This window comes from Populus trichocarpa, chromosome 10 (assembly GCF_000002775.5).
Source record: "Populus trichocarpa isolate Nisqually-1 chromosome 10, P.trichocarpa_v4.1, whole genome shotgun sequence".
In the NCBI taxonomy this organism is placed as follows: Eukaryota; Viridiplantae; Streptophyta; class Magnoliopsida; order Malpighiales; family Salicaceae; genus Populus; species Populus trichocarpa.
The window spans coordinates 11,489,463-11,512,269 of NC_037294.2; the positions used below are offsets into that span (position 1 = coordinate 11,489,463).

Here is a 22,807-nt window from a genome sequence, read left to right on the forward strand (position 1 = left end):
ACTTCTTATAATAAGATTATTATATTTATGCGAAAAAAGAAAGTAATAAGATTATTATTGTTATTTATTTTTCAATTTGACACTTATGTTTTAAAAATATTTTTTAAAAAAATTAAATTATTTTTATTTTTATTTTATTTAAATTAATATTTTTTTTGTATTTTTAGATCATTTTAATGTACTATATCAAAAATAATTTTTTAAAAATAAAAAAATATTATTTTAATATATTTTTAAATAAAAAATATTTTAAAAAATAACTACAATAGAGTTTTCATATATCTATCATAAAATTGCCATGTCATGCCATGCCAATCTGTAGATTGACCATTATTGCCGTTCAACAAAGCATGAAGAAACACAACTGAATTTTAGAACAGTAATATACGAGGAAAGAAAAGGACAATCTATTATTCCACGCAAATGAGCGCAGCCATGAACCTTTATATCTATGGATAAATCAGTGATTTAAAATATGTTTTGGGGTTTTATATCTATGGATCGAAATTACCCAGTTTAATTTTTTAACCCGATTAAAAATCAAAATATTAATGGGCATAGCAGACACACTGACAGTGACACTGGGATCTAACAGCACGCACGTAGATATTCACCATGGTTAATTTTTGAACTGGCACTTGTTATTCCATCCACACCTGTTGAAGCGCTGCTGGCTACAAGAATGCATCGCTTTGATGACAGACATCTGAAGCCCAATCAATACAACAAATTAAGCATTCCAATGTAAAATTGTATCTCGAGAATCGAAACTTATGCATGGATAAGGGAGGCGAGAAGGAATGAAGAACATGGAAATAACATCAAGATACTTACTATCTTGATGAGGGGGGAAGAGGGTGGTGATCAGCCTCTTTCCCTTGGCTCCAGATTTTTCATCCGTCTGTTTCTTCTTCTAATCGTAAACAATCTAGCATGTCTGTGTTTATAAGAGCACACTAAAAGCAGCGACCTCCTTCAAAACAAGAAAAATACGCAAAAAGAATCATTTTGATATGTTGATGTCAAAAATGATTTTTAAAAAATAAAAAAAATATTATTAACATGCATTTTAGCACGAAAAATTATTTGAAAAGCACTCGCAACCACACTGCCAAACACACTCTTACTTGTTTATAAGCAGTTAATAAGCAGCAGTTTAACTTGTTTATTAGGGGACTGCATTGCAGTCCATACCATTACATGTGTCCGTACCTAACAATTTATAATCATAAAATTACCTTCAGATATTTTATTCTAATGATTACGGTAATTTGTACCTGCTTTTACTTTTTTTTTACTGTTTGTAATTCCATTTCAAATAACATTTTAAGAAAATTTATTATTTTTTATATTTTCATATTATTTTAATGTGTTTAGGTTAAAAATAATTGGAGGGACAAATCCACCAACCTCCTAAACCACCATCTCCGAGGCTAATTAAGATCTTTGTTGAGGTAAATTTGGGGAATTAATTAATGTGATGCGTAGCATAGATGGGCATATGACATTCGCAGGCCTACATGATTCACAATGCAGGCCTGGCTAAAAATCAAAGAGGCCTGGTGGATTTGGGCTTTGCTTTGTCGGCTGCAAGAACAGCTATAAAACATGGTGGCGCGGAGAGGAAAACAAACATGATATTTCATATAATCTACTTATCTGCCCATCTGATCTCTTATCTTGCTAGGAAAAAAACGAAAGTGTTGTTTTCCAATCATTGGTATAACAGTTAATAGCTTCTGATAAATAATCAGCAAAAGTGTTCATTTAGAGGTCGATTATGGCCGATCCTTCCGGAGTGGAGAAGGGATTTCTTCCTCCATCGATCCCAATAACTACGACGGAGCTGCTTCGCAGTTCAAGGTAAGACAAAAACATAATGGTAAATTAGGCTAAACTTCAAAAGCAACATCTTTGATAATGGCGTGCTAAACCTCTACAGTTCTACTCCATGGGAGGGTCAATCCATGCATGATTTTTTTGGTTGTGTTTTGCTGAGTCTGCCAGTTCTAGAAAAAGTCTTTCTTTTCTGTCAGTGCTCATTAATGGAGGTAATTGGCCTGCCTCTTTTTTTAGGAAAATGTATGATGACCTTAAGCATAAAGCAAATTAAGCAAAAGTATCAGCCCAACTGCCGACAGTAGCAGATAACCCCACCACAAATCGGATCCATTTCACATGTGCACGTATCCCATATCAGCCATCACCAACCCACTGGCCCCGCGCTCAGCTTAGATAATATATATATTCCATCCTATGGAAACCTACTCACCACCAAACTAAGATCTATCCTCTTGTTGTCATCTTGGAACTCTTGCTACCCAACATTTTAATATTTATTTACTTTTCAATAAGCAGATGATAAGAAAAAAAAACGCTTTCCAACATTTTTTATAGGCGTTTATTATCAGCAATACGTTGCGGAGAAGATAAAAAACAAATATAAAAAAAATTAAACGTCAAAAGTTTTTTCAGACCACGTGAAATTATTTGGTATTATTATTATACCCGATTTAATAGGTAAATTTTAAAATCTATCAATTTGACTTTTTACCCAATTAAATTTAAGATTAACACACGCGAGTGTTGCCTTGACATAACCAAGTCAACATGAGAGTTCAAAAACAACTCAAATGATGGATAAAAAATACGATTTGGCTTTTAAAAAATTAAGGATATGCCTTTTTTATTTTAATATTGAAACGAAAACATATTGGGTCGACTTGCAGCTTAACCAACTAAACTCAAGACCTGGATCATGGACTCCACTAGGTTTAACAACTTTTTTAACTATTTTTTACTTAATGATATGTTGACAAAAATTGACACTCGTAAAATTACACACCAATCAAATATCGAGATATTTTTTGAGATTGTGATAACTTCATAAAAAGTAAACTGAAATAAATTATGAAGACCAATTCAAAATTAACTTAATGTTAAAGGATGAAATTGAAAAAAAAAATGGGTTCACTCGTTAGAAAAAAATTAAAAGAAGGAATTTATATATATAAAAAAAAGGTTCGACCCAATAGGTCAACATTCAAATCTCTAAATCCAATTCATTATCTATCCTGAGTTTAAAATTAACTTGCATACGAGTTATCCTGATCTGACCTAGTTGACTTGGTGTGTCCAGAAAAAACTCGAACAATCGATAAAAAATATGGTTTGATTTTAATTTTTTTAAAAATAATATAATTTTATATTAAGACGGTGACATATTAAATTAATCGGGTTTTGCGGCTTAACCCGTCAAATATATAATCTAAATTATGGACTCTACTGAATTTAAAAACTTCATTTAAAAAAAATTATTTTTTACTTTTAACTTTTACAAAAATAATACTTGAAACACAATTATACAACGTAGCTTAATGCAAAATCAAAACCTATTTAACTATCCAAATATTTTTTTTTTGGTTGGGTAAAAAATAAAAATTACGGCATCACCAACCATCCTCTTGGAGTTTTCACCGATTGGTATACGAGCCTTTCAATAATGAGTATAGTTTTCAACATTTCCTATAAGAATCGTTGACTCGTGTCTCCAGTCCTCTTTTGATGGCTGCAGTCGCGCGCGTGAAGGTTCAAAAGGGTCCTAACCTTCCGTTTGCTGACTTGCAATCGCCAAGTCCCCAGAATCTTTCTTTTTGCGCCAAGACAAATCTTTCTTTCTCGTTCTTGCCAATCCAGGGGGCTCTTTGCACCTCGTTTATCTCGTTCCATCTTCTTATCCAAAAGGAAAGAGCTTCGCTGGTCAAACCTTAATTGCTAGCTGCCATCTCATGGGAAATCCTACAGACCGGTCAAAATTGGTGACTTCAAAATCTATCGACACATCCATTAAGCTTTCTCTATGGATAATATCGTTACCATTTGAAATTAACTGGACGAAACGTGTTTCCACATCGAAAGCTGTTCTTAACGTGAGAAAACGAAGAAGAAGAAGAAGAAATGTATAGAAAATCTAGCCATCTGGCCCAGAATACAAATCCAGTTAGGCGCGCCTTAGCCCGACCCAAATTGATTCCCTATCTAGTTTTTGTCCACATGTTTTTAATTTCTATTTCGATTTTTGTATATGAAAATGTTTTTTTAATAAACTTTTGAGTATCAGAGCCACTATTATTCAATATCTTCTGCAATTTCATTATTACAATTCCACCAAATTAATTTTGCTCAGCTGCTCGTACAAGAACTCTAGTAGTATATGTCATGCTAACTGTAGTGAGTTCACCTTTTCTTTCTACGAACCCAGGGATGCTGGTACCTTTGCACTGCGAAGAAATGGTTCTTGTTTTACATGGGATATTAATCATTTAATATTTTCTTTGAAATTGTATCTGAGTATGTTTAACTTGAAAAATATTGAATTGATATTTTTTTAGTAATTTTTTTTATAATTTTAATATGTTGATATAAAAATTTATCGTTCTTTTATAGACTCAATGTTTTCTTTAGCCAAAACTCTTTCCCCTTCATATTATTACCATTCCTCTATTGATTGTTTGTTATATATATAATTTTAAATATCTAAAATTAAACAAGCATAAATATATAATTTTATTAAATATATGACCGAGTATAATTTTTACTTAAAATATTCTTTCAAAAAAATAAAACAATCCTCTTATTCTTTCATTGCATTTGATATATAATGATTTAATTTATTTGTAAAATTAAGTCAAGATTTGTGCTTTGCAAGAAAACAAATTTGAGCATGTATTGCAAAATGATATTTGGTGATTTAATATTTTAAAGAGTATCTTTGATTTGTCTTCAAAGTGTTGTTGGATAACTCTTATGAGATGTTTAGAATTGATTCAATATTTCGTTCTTTATAGACTTCGAGCGTAGATGAATGAAGTTTAAAAGTTTTTTTAGAAAGTTTTCTTGCTTAAAGTGCTTGTTTTAAAGAAAATTTTGTGTCTTCAATAATTTTTCTTCGTATTTTTTATAGGTTGAGGCTCTTTATTTATAGAGTTTTGTATAAGCTCTTATATTTTTTTTTTTCCAATGTCACATGATATGATTTTATTGGTTGATATTTATTTATAAAATCTTGTATTTATAATAAGATATCTTTAATATTTCATCTCAAGTGTTAACTTTTTATTGACCAAAAAATATATAAATACTCATTTATTATTCATGTCTTTTATTTCACTTATATTTTATCAGTTCATGCATAGTTTTTAGACTCGGCCGGGTTCAAGGTCCGAGTTTCAGGTTTTGTCCGGGTCGCCTGGGTCAATTTGTTTTTTTAAAAAATTAAAACAACGTTGTTTTAGTAAAAAAACAAAAGTTAACGGGTTACAATCGAGTTTTTGACCGGGTCACACCAAGATTTTTCCTTCCCATATTTCTTTTTTAACTTGGCTCAGTTCCAGTTCCAGATCAACAGGATTTCAGATTAACCTGTCAAATCAAACCGAATTTTAAAACTATAATTTTATGTGAAAATAAAAGTACATAAAAAAAAAAAAGTAACTAGTAAAATTTTTGTGTTCGTGCAATTGTTATACACCTTTTAAAGTACGGACTGTCATCCTTAAAACGTGGAGAAATCAAATTGATTTTACGGGCAACCTGGCATCATCTCAAAATTTGCTAGTGCTTCGCCTAAAGCGGCGATATTGCGGTCGTTGGCCACGGAACCGTACGTAACCAGATCCAAAATCACAGTATTTTCGAAAAGGTTGATATCATCTGTGTTTTCATGCTTTGCGGTTAGTACGATAGAATTTAGGGGTGAAAATTGGTTTAAATGATTTGATTTGACTTGATATATAAACAAAAAAAAAAATAAAAAAATAAAAATTGAACGAAAATAGTTTTTTTCTTTCACAGTCTTAAACAAAATTAAATTGAATAACCAAACCAAATTATCTAAACAGTTTTATAATTTTTAAAATAAAAAATTCAATTTAACTCGTGAGTTTTTTAATTATATTATTTTTAAGATGTTATTATTTAATAACTTTGATTTTTTTTTAATACGGTTTGATTTGATTTAGATTTTTTTTTTATTTTTGAAAAGAAAACTAATGATGGTTTTTTTTTTTAATTTTCTAACTAAAATTATATAAAAAATTCAAAATACTATCAATTTAGTTAACTCTAAATTGATTTTTATAAATATTTCAAATAATTCAGTTCATTTTCTCATCCTTATTCACCATGTGAATTGAGAATGGACCACTAATGGTTACAAATAATGACACTTGGAGAATTCATAACTTGGAGGGAATGTATATATGAAGTCACCATGGGATTTGAAAAACTTAAGGTAGTATTGGACCACCGATTTTTGCAAATTAAAGAATTAATGTGACGTTTAAAATTCATAATTTGGAGTTACATTCTATTTTCACAGCTCATTATAGCTCTAATTAGTTGATTTAGAGTCAATTATTAAGCACAGAGACTCTAAACGGTTAATTATATAATAGAAAACTAGGGAATAGCTAATATTCCTCCTTGGTGTCTAATCATAACCATTTTTTCCCCTTAGCCAAACCATTGTTTTAGAATAATTAAAATGTTAATCAAATCTTCAAAAGAATCAATTACGTCATTACGCCACGTAACAAAATGGACCCACGTGCCATCAAATGATCGATCAGCCCCACCGATTTTTTTCTTCGCCTACACTTTCAATTATTCAATATATATTTTCTCTTCGACCACATGTAATATCGAACACAATCACATATGATATAATTTCATGTCACATGAACTACGTGGCACCATTAAGCCCGCCATCGAACATATCTTTCCAAGAAACAAACAAAGAAAAGAAAATCAAAATGACTTCATTAATTAGTTTACTTATGCTGTGGTTAACCTGTGACTGTATGGGATTTGAAAGTCTTTCGTTGACCAGCCACTAGCAACCCGTCGAAGAAAAAAGAAAAGAAAAAAAGTGATCTAAGTCACCACGTGGAAGCATCGGAAGACGCACAACCCATTTTGATTTTGCCAGCTCCCTCTCGCGCGTCTATATAAACTAACTAAAGCTCCGTTGTACCTTACTAATCCATTTCATAATTACTTGCACGAAACAGAAAATCAAGTCTCCTCCTCTTCAGTTCTCTCTCTTTCCCTTGTAACTTCAGATAAAGGGTTAATAATTTCCCTTCGAGTTCATTGTGTTGTTTCCTAGCTAATCATGCCTGTCGGAGGGTTAGCGCCGGCGAAGGCCGGAGGAGTGGAGTTTGAGGCGAAGATAACTCCGATCGTCATCCTTTCTTGCATAATGGCTGCCACTGGTGGCCTCATGTTTGGCTATGACGTTGGGGTTTCAGGTTATTAATCCTTCCGTCCTCCCCTAACTCTTCATTTCGTTTTCATTTTTTTCTTAAAGCATGCTCAATTCTACTAAGAAGTTTCTGTGCATTCTTTGGACAACATTGATTTCAGTTTTTTTCTCTCCTGAAAAAAGCTTAAATCTCTTTTAGACTTGATGGCGAAAACTCCTTGATGGATAAAATTAATTGAGACATTTAGAGTTAGAGTTTGTGTATATTTTCCAAAAGAGTGAGGGTCAACTCCCGCCAAACAGACGGGAAGGTTCTGTTTCCTTCAGAATTACTATAATATCCCCGGTTAATGGGGGCAGAACACTGGGGTACTTTAGGAAATACAGTGATCCTAACCGTTGGCGTGAGGAGAGAGTTCGCTAGAGTTTTGGCAGCTGAGAGAGCACTGTTTGGTGGTTGGTATCGTTACTCAAACACCAATCAAAGTGTAGAATTTTCCCCGTGACTGATTTTGCTTCCCAAGGACGCGCCACCACTATTTCCTCATAAAATTATTTTTTTAACCCCTTTTATATTTAGTTGTTTTTTAAAAATTCTTCTAGGCCCTTTAATATTTAATTTTTTGAAATCTTTAAGATCCTTATTGTTTAATTGGATATAAAAAAATTTGATGATGTTATTAATTTATGGATACGTTATTAATACATGATGATGATGATGATCAGGTGGTGTTACATCAATGCCCGATTTCTTGGAAAAATTCTTCCCAGACGTTTATGGGAAAACCCAGGATCCCAATCTTAACAGCAATTACTGCAAGTACGATAATCAGAACTTGCAAATGTTCACATCATCGCTTTACTTGGCTGGCTTGGTAGCAACTTTCTTTGCATCATGGACTACTAGAAACCTAGGCAGGAAGCCAACCATGTTGATTGCTGGGTGTTTCTTTTTAGTTGGTGTGGTGATTAATGCTGCTGCTCAAGACCTTGCCATGCTCATTATTGGCAGGGTTTTACTTGGATGTGGAGTTGGTTTTGCTAATCAGGTTCGTATATTTACACCATCTGCTCTGCTATGTCAGTTTGTAAGATTTTTATATTTATCTCTATAATTTATTGCTTTTAAAAATTAATTTATTTGATTAGTCAAAGAATCTTGGACACCTAGCTGGTTAAAATTGAAAAATAAAACAATTACGTGCATTTAAATTGTCGCTTCTCAAATATTTAGGAGTCAATAGTTTAATGTGAGAATTGAATTATGAATTGCGGGCTAAAGGTGGTTTCTGGGGGAGGCATCCAATCTAAGGAGTTTAATTAAGCAGAGCATAAAGGCCTATCAATATCCTGATGTGTTGCCGACATAATTTCATTTTCAAAGTTGGTAGTTAATCGATTGCGCAATTTACGAGACTGTAAATTGTGTTTCCATGATAAAAGCACCAATTAGGTGCTCTGTGATCGACAAGTCAGCTTGCTAGTCAAAGTGTTGAGATAGATTCTTAATTTTCTTTTATGTCTTCGAATCTTTTTGTGCCATGTATAATTTTCACAAACGTAATCCTTCGTGCACTGATGGGTGATAGTTACGGGATGAAATATGGGAGCTTATCATCAAATCAAAATGCATGACGAGCACATGTCATCCTTTTGGCTTTAAATACATTCTAGCCATTTGATGTTCTTACACTTGATCGAGACCTTTTATCTCTTCTCTTTTTTGGCTTGATCGTTGAAAGTGTCATATGACAAGGATGAAGGATGGATAGTGTGGAATTATCCATAAAAAGTGACAAAACCAATTTCATTGTATCTTGCTTCTTGCCTAAAGAATGATTTTCTTTGAAAAGTCCTTTGGTTTTTTTTATTGAATAACGTGATTTTGAAGGGCTGCAGGCTGTAGACCCTTCGCTATTTTTTTCCAACTGCTAGTCATAGCTTGTGTGGTGTGTACATTTTTGAATTGTTTATCCTATCCATGGACCTTAAACTCAACGCCTTGTGTGGAAAACGTTGTTGCTGATGTAAAAACATAAGAGCTGTCCTAAAGTCAAAATTGAATAGACAAGGGGTCGTTTATATATTTTTTTAACTACTTTGATAGTGCAATACCATATTCCGATTCAACAGTTTGAACATTAGTTGTCAAGAAATTTAAAATTGTCTTTTGTTTATTATATCTGATGATCTCAATTTCAATACATGACAGGCTGTGCCATTATTTTTATCTGAGATAGCACCTACAAGAATTCGTGGAGGATTAAACATACTCTTCCAGCTTAATGTGACCATTGGCATTCTCTTCGCTAACCTTGTCAATTATGGGACTGCAAAGTAAGTCTTCTTTTCCAACAACCTTACTTTATTGCAATAACATAAATTATAAAGAGAAAACAAACAGGATTGTAGAATAGTCACCGTTACAATATTATAACCACTTCTGTCTACATCTTGGTATCAAATTACGTGTGGACTGGAAAGACAATCACTTGGCAGGAAGTGTTAGAACTTAGAACTCGGGAACTTTTTTTATTCGAATATACTAAAAAACGCATGCAATCTTCCCCTTTGCATATATATCCACAGCTCCACTGTTGACATTAAGGTTAAGGATTAAGTTCGAAATAATCGAAGATCAACAACTTCCTTACCTACACAAGAGACGAAAAATCTTTGGCCGATGAAGACCAATATGAGAGTGGTTTGGCTTAAGTATAAAAATTAAAAGAAGATGAAATCTTTGCACGACAGCATGAGGAAGCAAGATAAATCTCAATCGTCTACCTCCAACCTATTAATTTTAGTTTCTTTTTGTCCATGACAATCAAAATACTTGTCATTTGTGCAAATCTGATGTGCTACCCTATAGTCTGATGCCATCCCCCTATATACTTCACAAGCCACATGAAACTAGGATGACTATTACAAATTTAGGCTATATTCTTACTTTTGCTGCTAATAATTAATTTGTTAATTATATTTGCGGGGTGCCTTATCTAAACAGAATCAAAGGAGGATGGGGTTGGAGACTCTCATTGGGCTTGGCTGGTTTTCCGGCACTTCTCTTAACCGCAGGGGCTCTCCTGGTGTTAGAAACCCCTAACAGCCTCATTGAGCGTGGTCGCCTGGATGAAGGAAAAACTGTGCTTAGAAAGATTCGTGGTACAGATAAGATTGAACCAGAGTTCTTGGAGCTCGTTGAAGCAAGCCGAGTGGCAAAAGAAGTAAAACATCCTTTCAGAAATCTCCTCAAGAGGAGGAATTGGCCCCAACTAGCTATAACAATAGCCTTGCAGGTCAGTACTTTTCAATGAATGGAAACTGTAACTGACATCTTCCATCAACTTGGTTAAATTTAAGAGGCATTTAGACTGCAATATGTATCAACGTGAATTCACTATGATACTTGCCGAACATAATAATGAGGACCTGATTAACCTAACAAATTAAAAAGCACGTTTCAGTTTTCGATCATACCATATAGTTTTCACCAGTTTAGTTATCCGTAATACCTCATTACCTTGTATTCCAAAGATTTGGCCTGATGATCTTTAATTCACTGTTGCAACAGATCTTCCAGCAATTCACAGGAATCAATGCAATCATGTTTTATGCACCGGTTCTATTTGACACCGTGGGATTCGGCAGTGATGCTTCCCTTTATTCAGCTGTTATAATTGGGGCTGTCAACGTTCTTTCCACCTGTGTATCCATCTACTCAGTGGACAAAATAGGTCGCAGGATGCTCTTATTGGAAGCTGGTGTCCAAATGTTCTTCTCTCAAGTGGTAATAGCAATACTACTGGGAATTAAGGTTAAAGACAACTCTAATGACCTTCATCGTGGTTTCGCAGTTCTAGTAGTTTTGATGGTGTGCACATTTGTCTCTGCCTTTGCATGGTCTTGGGGGCCTCTAGGATGGCTAATCCCCAGTGAAACTTTTCCATTGGAGACTCGCTCAGCTGGTCAAAGCGTCACTGTCTGTGTCAACTTGATCTTCACTTTTGTTATGGCACAGTCCTTCCTCTCCATGCTCTGCACTTTGAAGTTTGGCATCTTCTTGTTCTTCTCTAGCTGGGTGCTCATCATGTCAATATTTGTGGTATTTCTGCTGCCGGAGACGAAGAATATACCTATTGAAGAGATGACTGAGAGAGTGTGGAAGAAACATTGGTTCTGGAAGAGATTTATGGACAACAATGAGGAGGTAGCAGCAACTGGAACTAATGGTGACCACTCACCGAAAAAGGGGCATTCTAATGGACTTGATCCTGCTTCCCAGTTGTAAATTTGAGGGTTTTTAAGGATACTGCAAAATGAATATCGAATAGCTATCAAATTTTCCACGTGTCCGCTCTAGGATATGATTGTAAAAAATCTAGTGCCGGTGGGATTTTTACATTGTTTTATGTTTTATATCTGCCCTACCTTATACCTTAATGAGAAGTTCTTCTATTTGCTTTGATTACTTGGCGAGTTGGCTCTCATAACTAATTACCATCTGATTAATACCTTTAGGCCTCATCATCCTGGCAATACTAGGGTTTGGGCCTTTGGGCCGGGTTTCTCACCACCCTTCCGCCATACACCACCAAAGAAAAAGGCCATATATTTGGGCTCAAGCCCGGTTCTATAATATTGGGCTATTTTCTGGTAGCTAAACTAGCCAGCGTACTTGTATCTTTTCTTATATGTTGAAAGAGATTATTCCACGACTAGGCTTAGAGCTCGATGATCCTAACAATTTACTGTCGAAATTTACCTAACAAATAAATTGATAAAACAAAGAGTGAAAATTTAAGATTCCAAAAAGAGCATGGAAGGGCAATCGATGCGTAAAAGGTCCTTTACAAGCTTAATTTATGCATATAATATATATGAGGTTATATGGGATCTACTTAAATGAGCGTTTCTCCTCCTAATTGTCAATTTCTCCACCAACCAAAGTCTTCGACACTATATCCCACTAAATTGACTATATATTCTAACTGCAATGAAAATAAATTTGTTTAATTAACCTCGGAGGCTCAATATGGAGGGCGATGGAATGGTGAGATAAAGAAATAAATACAAGCAGGACTGATTCATAGAAGCTGCGATTGTGCCCAGGGAAAAACTTTGTCTTCATAGCCTCTTTGACACGGTGTGACAAGAGGCCCTTCTGTTCTCAGTGCCATTCTTTTTATTGGGCATGCAGCCTAGAGTCTTAGATAAATGGTTATTGACTAAGATTTTCTCAAATTCTGTCTTAAATTCACTCGACTAACATCTGGGATCGAGAGAAATGCTAATATTCAATTTACTGGTTAATTTTCTTTATTAGCATACCGCTGCTCTACGGTAGCCAAGTGACATCATCGCTATTTTTTTTTTAATCAAAGACTTGAAACGGGAGTTTACCTAAAAAAAGTGTTACAAAATTTGAGTTGAGAAGAAGAAGTTGTTGGATAGAGAAATATGCTGGTGAAGAGCAGTAGCGTAGCGTAGCGGAGGTTGCGACACCATACTTGTCCGATGAACAAAGTAAGCAGTTTGACTCTACCGGTAGGAAGTAATAATGGTGGGCTCGTGATCATTGCGCTGGCATCCCACCACTCACCAACACCTATGATTCTTTCCTTTCAAGTTGCTACATGCCGAAAACAGCGGGGATGGGTGAGGCAACAACCATATCAAACCTAATTCGCTTTTCAAATTTTTTTTAACCTCCAGATTCGAATATTGTTAACTCTTTCAGTGTAATTATAATTTTCTTCTCCACTAAAATAAAATTTAACATTAGCTTTCAAGTATATTATTTTTTTTCCCATGATTCATTGATTATTATTAAATTAATCATGGAAAAATAATTTTTTTTCTCATTTTAATTGTATAGTAAAACAACTAAAATATGATTTTCAAGCAAAATAATTTAAAATTTACCTTAAGGGGTGTTCTTGTATTTTTATAATGATTTTTTTTAATTATAATGTAAGCCTAATGGTAATTTGATATTTAATCAAATATAAAAATAACAAACAATTAAAAAGTACAATAAAACAATGAAAAAATAATTAAAAGCAAATATTTTAAAATTGAAGTTAAGGAAATTTTTTGTCTTTTTACAATGATTTTTTTTTTATATTATCAAGTGGAGCAATTTGATATTTAACTAAATATAAAAAAATTAAAAAACAAACAAAAAGGCAGGTTTTGGGAGCGCCCGCGCCTTTTGGGCGTCTCGTGTGGCGCCTCCCAGCATCAAAAAATGCTTTTTCATTTTTTTCTTGGCTCTTTTGTAAAAATTATTTTTTTTTAATTTCACCTTTTAATCAATATATTTATTTTTTATGTTAATTTTAATCCTCGTTCTTTTGATTTTTCTAGGTATTTTTGCTAAATTAATTTTTCTTTTCAATTTCACCATTCGAACCATATATAAAATTTATTTTTTATTTTTTTAATTGCTATTTTTCAATTGAATATTTTTTTTATATAATTTAGATTCTTTTTTCAATCCCATTATTTAATATTTGATTGATTGAGAATTGAATTTCATATTTTTTCTAGATACAATGTTTCAAGTTTAATGGCTCAGGTTTGAAAAGTTAACACGATTTTTTTAAAAAAATAAACTTTATAATTTTTTTATAAGGTTATTTCAATCTCATGATCCGAGCTATAAATTTGACGAAATATCCTAGATTGACCTTGATTAATGAGGTTTTAGATTTGTTATACTAGCTTAGGTTGATTAGGATCAACTTTTTATGTCTTTTTTCTTATCCCATCTTGTTCTTTTATATTTAATGAGTTGTTAATTGAGATAAATCGTTTATATTATTTTGATTTTTTTTTAAGTAATCCTAATCACTTTTTTTTTAAAAAAATTTGATTTATTTATTGTTTTTAACTTTGTATTTGTGTCTAATTAAAATAAAACCATCTTATTTAATTTTAAATCTATAAATCAAGTTGCAATACCTTTTTTTTAATAGAAAAACATGACTGTGATGTTGATACCTCGACATCATTTCTTATGGAAAAAAATTACTTCACATGAACACTTGACATATTTGGTTTAGAGTTTCTCAACGACAACGCGGAGGTCTTTTGTCTCAAATGTTGTCCTTAAACAATCTACACGTCAACAATGAAATCATTTAAACGACAAACCTATACCCTTTTCCTTTTAAACTGCTCATAATAAATTACTTTACACCTAGACACGTGTGATAGTTTGTCCTTCTTCCGTCTAAAAATTCTGAAGGGAAAAGATCAATAAAAGAATTTTATAAGTGCACGGTCTCTCGTTCCTTGTAGTTTGGAGTTTGGACCTCCGTCGTCAATTTACTGTAAAAGGGTCCTCAATCGCATATATTAAGATATATGGGGGACCAAAGTCTCATTTTCTTAAAATCTATCATCATTAAATGACACCAAGCTGCCAGCCAAACCCCATGTAAATTCCAAAAGATTTATAAACGCCTAAAGTGAAAGGTGCCTCTCCAGTTCTCATAACTCAATTCAAGCAAAACAAACCCACCAAGCATCTCGATTTTCACAGTTTTGAGGCCATGGCTTTGGTGATGAGGGCCGTGGCTCTGCTGACAGTAATGACATTAATGCTGGAGTTGATCCATGCAGCGGTGTACAAGGTTGGGGACTCTGCTGGTTGGACCGCTAGCGGTAACATTGACTACAAACAATGGTCTGCTACCAAGACATTTCAAGTTGGTGACGTAATCCGTAAGTTAATTCCATTGCCCTTTCTTCCCTCATCAATCTTTACTTTTTATGGCTGCATTTGGGTTGTCCATTCGACTTTACATTTCATAATTCTGGGGGTTCTCATTTTCCATACAAACCATAATCTCGTAGGCTAAAATTGATAGTTTCAGTTTCCAGTCACCAATGTTTTCTTAGAAATATTGTTTTATGGTTTCCATATAAATCTCAAAATCTGGTTATTGGCGGACAAGTTCTGCTAGTATCGTGCCTTTCCAACTCTGCTATATTTGCTTTACAATTTACCCCTCGTGGCCTCTCATTGTAATTAGGTGGGTTAGCATAATGCGTGCAGATCAAGACTAGCAGCAGCAAACTTTCCTGTCTGTTCCCTCTCCCTCGCATAATTTCTTTGCTTGTTTGTTCTGGATTCAACGTTTTGATGTTTGGTCTTGACGGGTAGTGTTGTTAAATCCCAGGTGGCTGTCCCTGTGGCAAGCTCACTGTGCATGTAAACTGGCCTTAATTATTAGCACAAAAAAGTATTATACTAGAACAGTTGATATTTAGTCACCACATATGTGGGTGACCTGTAATCCTCAAGTGCGCTGAGCAATTTTAGCTCCAACGTTTAGTTGCTAAGATTTCATGATGATATTGGTGGGCCATGCAAATGCTAGCATGGATGTATATTATATGTTGCCCCCACCATAGCAACTCTGACCCTTCTGTTCAATAATGATGAATCGCACTCAGCATGCTACATTCCCCTATATAGTCCATCACATAGACGCCGTAACTTTCGTGATTTGGCATGATAATGTCGGTATGGGTCTCTTTCTTTTGAGACATTTCATGCGAGGTGGGAGGCAAGTAAAACATCACATCCATTCGTACAATTTATGGAAATGACGAGGAAAATAAGAAGTTTCTTGCTCTGGTTAAAGGGGGGGGGGGGGGGGGGTAAAGCTAATATTCCAAAGCTTTAATGACCGTCTTTTTCTTGACTTTGCTTAGTTTAGGCATATGTTGAAAGGTATGCTTTAATCCATTCACCTGATTTCTTTTGTTTCTGTAAGTACAAACTGAAAGGCAAGTAATGTATTGTGGATGAGAATGGAATGGAGATCATTAATATTTGTAGTAAAGTGAAGATGCTCTTCAATTCACCCCTTTTTAAAGAAGGCATATTTTATTTTCATAGACTTAAATAGCAATATACAGTGCCGACTAATGCAATAGATCCTTGGAGTTCTCGTCATTCATCTTGCACATCAGTATATTTGCCATTTTGCTAGCTTTTTGCTCAGGATTTATATCTTCATGTCCTTTTAATTGTGGTTCTACCTAAAACTATACATGCACTTACATGTTGACCGTCAATGGGTGTATCAGTTTTCGAATACAATGCTCAATTTCACAATGTGATGCGAGTTACACATGCAATGTACAAAGCATGCAATACCTCTGCCCCTATGGCAACCTACACCACCGGCAATGATTCAATCACTATCAAGACTCGTCGTCACCATTTCTTTTTCTGTGGTGTCCCTGGCCATTGCCAAGCTGGACAGAAAGTTGACATTAATGTGCTACGGAGCGATGAAAGGGCACAAACTCCTGCATCTTCTTCAATGTCCTCCCCGCCAGTTCCTTCTGCCAAAGTAGCCGGGCCGGCCTCAAGTAATGCCTTGTCATTGAAGGCTTTGAGAAGTCCTTTTGGTAGCTTTGGTTTGGCAATGGCTGTTTTGGCAACGTTTTTTTATATCAATCTTGCTTAATTTGGAGGCTTTGTTGTGCTGAGAATTCGGGGGACGATAGATGTTCTGCAGGTCAATGCAATCAAAAAAGTTATCTATAATCATTTTGTTAGAAACTTTAATCAATTGCTTGGATTGAACTCTGAACCTGGTACAAGGATGAGTTCATATGATAGACCCTATCGGCAGTGGATAGAACATGGTGTGAGTTTTGATCTCTGGTGTATAGAGATGGGCGGCGCACCTGCTTCTCAAAGTCTCTGTTGTTTTGCCGCTCAAAGTTTTAATTTCAAATAAGCAAACTACCGTTAATATAAATCACATTTCTTGCAGACACATATATTAGCAGATGGCTAGGCATAAGGCAAATGTAATTTCTGGTTTTCAAGAAAGTAAGCTGTAATTTCCGAAACTCAAGTACCATACATATTCCAATCACAAATGAGAAAGAACCTCGTTCAACACAAATCATCTGTCCTCCCAAAACCAAACTAAGAAAAAAACATCATTAATTCAATAAAATAAACTGCATTCAGTAGAAACATGAATTCAAGATGCCTACTTCCAGGAGACGCTTTCAAGCTTCCAAAATCCAAACAGGTATAATCAGCATACGTACACACCAAAATCTTTAAACTGCCTTATTTGACTTTTTTTTTATCACATTGGACTTTATCTTCTACCACTTAATTACGATTACCATTAATCCATGAATCTTTTCCAGACCGGATGCTGCTTCCAAACTCTTTCAACCATAAGATCTATTGGCACATTCTTTGTCTCCGGCAACAGGAAATACACAAACAACCCCATTTTGAGAATCCAGCCAGCAAAGAAGAAAAATATAAAGGCACGCATATGACACAGCATCGATAAGAATGCCTGAGCTATGAGGAAAGTGAAGAGCATGTTTGAGCTAACTGCAAAGGCGAACCCTGCAGTTCTGGTCTCTTGAGGAAATGTTTCACTTGGTATCAGCCAGCCAAGAGGACCCCAGGACCATGCAAAGGACATGACAAACATACACACCAGCACCACAACAAAAGCTGCTTGTAATTTGGTAAGTGAGCCTGTAGTTGTCAAGAAAGCTAGTAAAATTCCTCCAATTGCAGTCTGCATCACAGAAACTTTTCATTCAGCAAAACAGATAAACTGCAAAATACGTCATACAAGTATACTCCAGCAGATTTGGCAATAAAATTAAAGGCAAACAGAAAGGAATGTTGACCTGGCTTATTAACATCTGCACGCAGGCTTGAAGAAGCAGAACCCTCCTCCCAACCTTATCCACATAAAAGATGGAGACCAATGTGCTAAGCACATTTACAATTCCAGTTATCACAGCTGACAAAAGTGAAGCATCATTTTTGAATCCAACGGTTTGAAACAGGACAGGTGCATAAAACATTATAGCATTGATTCCTGTAAGCTGTTGAAAGACTTGCAACAGGATGCCTATAATTAGTGGGGGCATGCTAGAGCGCTTCATGAGTTTCTTGTATGGATGCCTGACTTGCCTGGCTATCTCACTGGCAGCTTTAATTTGCTCGAACTCAGAATTAACATTGTCGACTCCTCTAATCTTCCTGAGCGTGCTTTGCCCTGCAGTTTCATTTCCTCGTTCAATTAGGCTTGTTGGTGTTTCGGTGATGACTATGGATCCTATAAACAGGAACACAGCTGGCACACCAGCAAGGCCCAGGGATACTCTCCATCCATATGGATGCATCTTCGAAGTGCCATAGTTGACTAGATTTGCAAAGAATATCCCTACTGTAACAAAGAATTGGAACAGGATGTTCACAGCCCCCCGACGCTCCACTGGTGCTATCTCTGATAAGAACAGAGGAATCGCCTGCAAAGTTTTTCAGTATTTTGCAAAAGGTTCTCATTAACCTACCCAATGCGGCACCAATTTAAAATAAAGCTGCAAAACAATATTCTGAGAAGAAAGTTTTATCGACTAGAAAGAACTCAGAAACAAAATATTTCTCAAATATGCATACCTCATTGCCAAATCCTACCCCAAAACCAAGGAGAATCCTGCCAATGATTAGCATCCAAATGTTTTGAGCACTAGAACTGACGGCTGCTCCAAACAAGAAAAATACTGATGCAACAAGAATTGTCGGCTTTCGGCCAAATTTGGTGCATGCCTTTGATGCACCAAAGCTCGAAACAAGGGCAGCAAGGTAGAGCGAAGATGTAAAAAGTTGAAGATATTGATCGTTATACTTGCAGTAATTGTTTTCCTTGGCATGAAGCTTTCTTTCATGAACAGTAGGAAAGAATTTGATCAAAAAGTCATCCATGGCTGTCACACCACCTGATTATCGATACAAAATCATCATGTACATTGCTTTAGATCAATCTGCATAACCCACAATTGATTTGAACTGAAAACAGAGCGGCCATCACCTTTCAATCTTACCCTTTTCTAGGATAAGAGAATTTAACTTCATACTGAAATTTTCAGTTGACAGAAGTGTTATATACACAGTCTTTAACAATACGAATATTCAGTATCATTATTTATACCCTGAATAAGATACGTGACTCCAAATTCATTCAATGGAAAAAAAAATCAAAATCACTGAATCAAAGAACTACATGGTCATACATAAGAATTGGAAGCAATTTTTGGAGATTTTTTAATTTCACTTTAACCAGAAGTAAAATATATATGTATATATATCATCCTAAGGCACCATTATCATTTTATTAATACCCTTAATATAGAATCCAATTTTTATTGAAAAATGTGCTATTTTTTACACAGTCTTAGTAGTACTACCACATGAATTTATGATATTCAATGCCGGATCCCACTCTATTTTTAAAATAATGAAACCGAATGAAAATACTCATCATACTCTGATTTAGCTGCTTTTATTCTTTTCATCAGAGACTACAACACTGAACAAATTCATTTCCAGAACAGGAGAGAAATCTGGATTTTTCTGAACAACAAACTGCACAGGACGTGCGCTCAACAGGGAAAATACTGTAGTACTGTAGCGAAATGTTTGCAGTACAAGTGTCAGTGTATTTAATTTTAATTTCTCATACAAAGAAAATAAAGAGTCCCACTGTCCCAGTATCCAATAAACATAGTAAGAGAAGAGTACAAAAAGAGGGTAATGTAATTGCCATGTTCTAAAAACCATGTTACTCAGACCACCACAATACCTTGGTGGTATATATACATGCAATTACAAGTACTACTTATTTTCTTCGTTAAAAATTACAATGTAATAGTGTATTTGGTTTAACTCTATTTTTTTTCTTAAAGACTGCATACCTGAAATTCCAATATCATAACCGAACATGAAGCCACCAAAAGCTGCAAGAATCCAACATATGACCACATAAACAGTGAATTTTGATGGGAAATCCTGATCATGCTTCTCACTGTCTGTCATCTCCCTTTCTCGATGTACTTATCAAGTGAAAAATTACAAAAAGTAAAGAATGAAGCGTGTAGACAAGGATTACAGGTTCTTGCTTGGCTTTTGTAGGCTGGCGAGAGATACATTTAGTATATGTAAGGAAAGGTTTCGTTAATTTAGCAAATCAATTCCTTTAGGTAATCGGAACATTAATATTTGATGCCTAAAATGATGATCCTCCGTGGAAAACATAGTGACTAGGCTTTTGGATAAAATTCTTACACCTCTTTAATACTCTTTAATACTCCTAGGTGGTATTGTACATGTGCTCTTATGAAATTTTTTTATTTTTGTTGTCTAGATTGCTTTTGGATTTATCAAATTGATTAGACCACATCAGATTAATTTTAAAACAGTTTTAATATTTTTTTTTTTGAAAACATATTAGCAATATCTGAATATATTTTTTTAACCTTAAAAAATAAATTAATTTGACCTATCAACATAACATAACATGAGTAGATGATCTATTAACATTTATTAACATATTGTCAATTTAAAATAGTATCTTTTGTAATTTCGCAATCCTAAAAAAATAATTCTATGATAGCCTATAATTGAGCCGCAAAATACAAAACCTGATTCATGTTCTCTCTTTGGTAAATTCTATACAAAAAAATATTACTAGCAATGACATTACATAAATGAGGTGATTTACAAAATCATATAAGAGATGTATAAAATCATCGCACTAAATGTAGGAATGCTAGACATTTGAGATATATTCTAATTGTTTAATGTTAATTTTGAGATATATTCTATTCCGAAATTTCCTACTTTCTCTGTATGTCATTCTTTTATTTTCCCACTACAATTCTTTTATTCACACTACTTAATTTCTTGTCAAGAAAGAAAAATTAATCAAATATTAATGCAGAATGGATATGGGAAAATGTATTTTTTTGCACCATGAGATGGAGATTCCAAGATGTAGACATGCAGGTGTTTATGTACAAGTGTGATGGGAGAAATTAAGGCCAATAATAGAAGCAAAAATTAAGGATAAAATTATGGGCTGAACTCTAATAATGGAAACCGTGTGCTGAGTGAGGGCCTAGTCAATTAGAGTCTTAAAACATGAACTCAGCAGGGTTTAATTAAAGAGGATGATTTCTTATGATATTGAAGAATAACTATCAATAATTACTTAATAAAAAAGAGAAAGAATTCAAATATTTAAATAACGATATTCTTATAAAAAAAATGTAAAAGAATCTTTATTATATTTTTCGGACATCCAACCCATATTTCAGAAACTCTTGAACTTCCCATGAAAAGAGGAAGCCAACCATAAACTGTCCTGTGGTTGGACATACCCTGCTAATGTCTTCAAGTTACCTTCTGGTAAGCATTCTTATTATGTTGTGAAAAATTATCATATTATTTCTATAACTTGAATAATTGTTTCGAAATGACGATCCGTTGTAATTTTCTTGTGTTAAAAAAGAGAGAAGCTCCACTTCCTCTGTACCAAGCCATTGTAAGTATATTAATTTTACTAATTGTGTCTTTAATAAGATTACAAAATGTTCATTGATTGTAATTGTATATCCTGTTACACCTATCTCATCATTTGCCAACTTGAATTATAGCATTTTAGGATCATGTGGTAGAGGTTGTTTTTTATTTGAAAATACATAAAAAATATATTTCTTTTAAATTTTTTTTTTGATATCAGCACATCAAAATGATTCAAAAATATAAAAAATAATTGTTTTTCAAGAATATTGATAGATTACAATTCCAAATAGGGCCTCAGTGATCATAGAAAACACACAAAATGCTCATATTCTTAAGTAAGCACTCCACTTATGCAAGTTTTATTTTTCTTTTTCTAATTATAAATTTTATTTCATTCGTAAATTTATTTTAAATTCACCAATGTTCCGCACCTTTACCCTTGTAGTTTTAAGCTTTCTTATGTTATGCTTGTATTTTTATGAAAGTTTCAATGTTAACCTTCACTGTTTAAATAGCTAGGAAATATGATCTCTGTTTTTTTTTCCTTCTACTTTGTTCAGTCTATCATTCTGTCCTCTCAAATTCCTATATATATGTGTGACAATATCTCATAAAAATACAAGAAAACTCAAAACAGAAAATTGAAAAAGTGGGTTCATCATTAGCTATTAAATTACCATGGTTAAAATTGGAACTTTTTGAAAAAACTACGAGGATAATATTGATGAATTTAAACCATAGGGGTAAAAGTGGAATACCGAAGACTTTATAGGGGCAAAAATATAGTTCAACCTTTTTATAATCTGACTCCTGAAATAAGCCCTCCAAATCTTATTTTCCTATCAGATGATGTTCAAAAAAGAAAATCCTATCAAACGGTTCAACCTTAAACTTCCCGTGATAATTAGATGCAAACTGCCGTACATACAAGTTATCTTATTTTTCCTTAACTTCAAGGCTCGTAAGATTAGTCAAGTGCGCACAAGCTGGTCCGGACACCCACGTTAAACTAAAATAAAAAAAAAGTTAACTTATTCCCCCTGTATAGGACTCGATCTCCGCTAGGTCCTCTGACCCAAAACTAACGTATTAAAACTTTTCAATGCTCATGCTCACCACAAACATACGTGCATAGAGACACAATTACTGATATGTTCGTGAAA

The 22,807-nt window shown here is 34.1% G+C and overlaps 3 protein-coding genes across 3 annotated transcripts; 2 read left to right on the forward strand and 1 right to left on the reverse strand.

Annotated features, from left to right (window-relative positions):
• The first annotated feature begins 7,027 nt into the window (after positions 1 to 7,027).
• On the forward strand, positions 7,028 to 11,735 carry LOC7459030 (sugar transport protein 13). The gene is made up of 5 exons (XM_002314673.4): positions 7,028 to 7,310; positions 7,991 to 8,313; positions 9,477 to 9,601; positions 10,272 to 10,563; positions 10,839 to 11,735. The coding sequence occupies exons 1-5, from the start codon at positions 7,175 to 7,177 to the stop codon at positions 11,553 to 11,555; spliced, it is 1,593 nt and encodes a 530-aa protein (XP_002314709.1). The 5' UTR covers positions 7,028 to 7,174; the 3' UTR covers positions 11,556 to 11,735.
• Positions 11,736 to 14,589: 2,854 nt separating this feature from the next.
• Positions 14,590 to 17,070, forward strand: LOC7474219 (mavicyanin). Its single transcript, XM_002314674.3, has 2 exons — positions 14,590 to 14,995; positions 16,370 to 17,070. The coding sequence occupies exons 1-2, from the start codon at positions 14,824 to 14,826 to the stop codon at positions 16,753 to 16,755; spliced, it is 558 nt and encodes a 185-aa protein (XP_002314710.1). The 5' UTR covers positions 14,590 to 14,823; the 3' UTR covers positions 16,756 to 17,070.
• Positions 17,071 to 17,137: 67 nt separating this feature from the next.
• LOC18102520 (sugar transport protein 8) lies at positions 17,138 to 20,369 on the reverse strand. Its single transcript, XM_006378336.3, has 4 exons — positions 20,036 to 20,369; positions 18,741 to 19,060; positions 17,963 to 18,589; positions 17,138 to 17,847 (listed from the first exon to the last, which is right to left on the reverse strand). The coding sequence occupies exons 1-4, from the start codon at positions 20,154 to 20,156 to the stop codon at positions 17,437 to 17,439; spliced, it is 1,479 nt and encodes a 492-aa protein (XP_006378398.1). The 5' UTR covers positions 20,157 to 20,369; the 3' UTR covers positions 17,138 to 17,436.
• Positions 20,370 to 22,807: the final 2,438 nt, after the last annotated feature.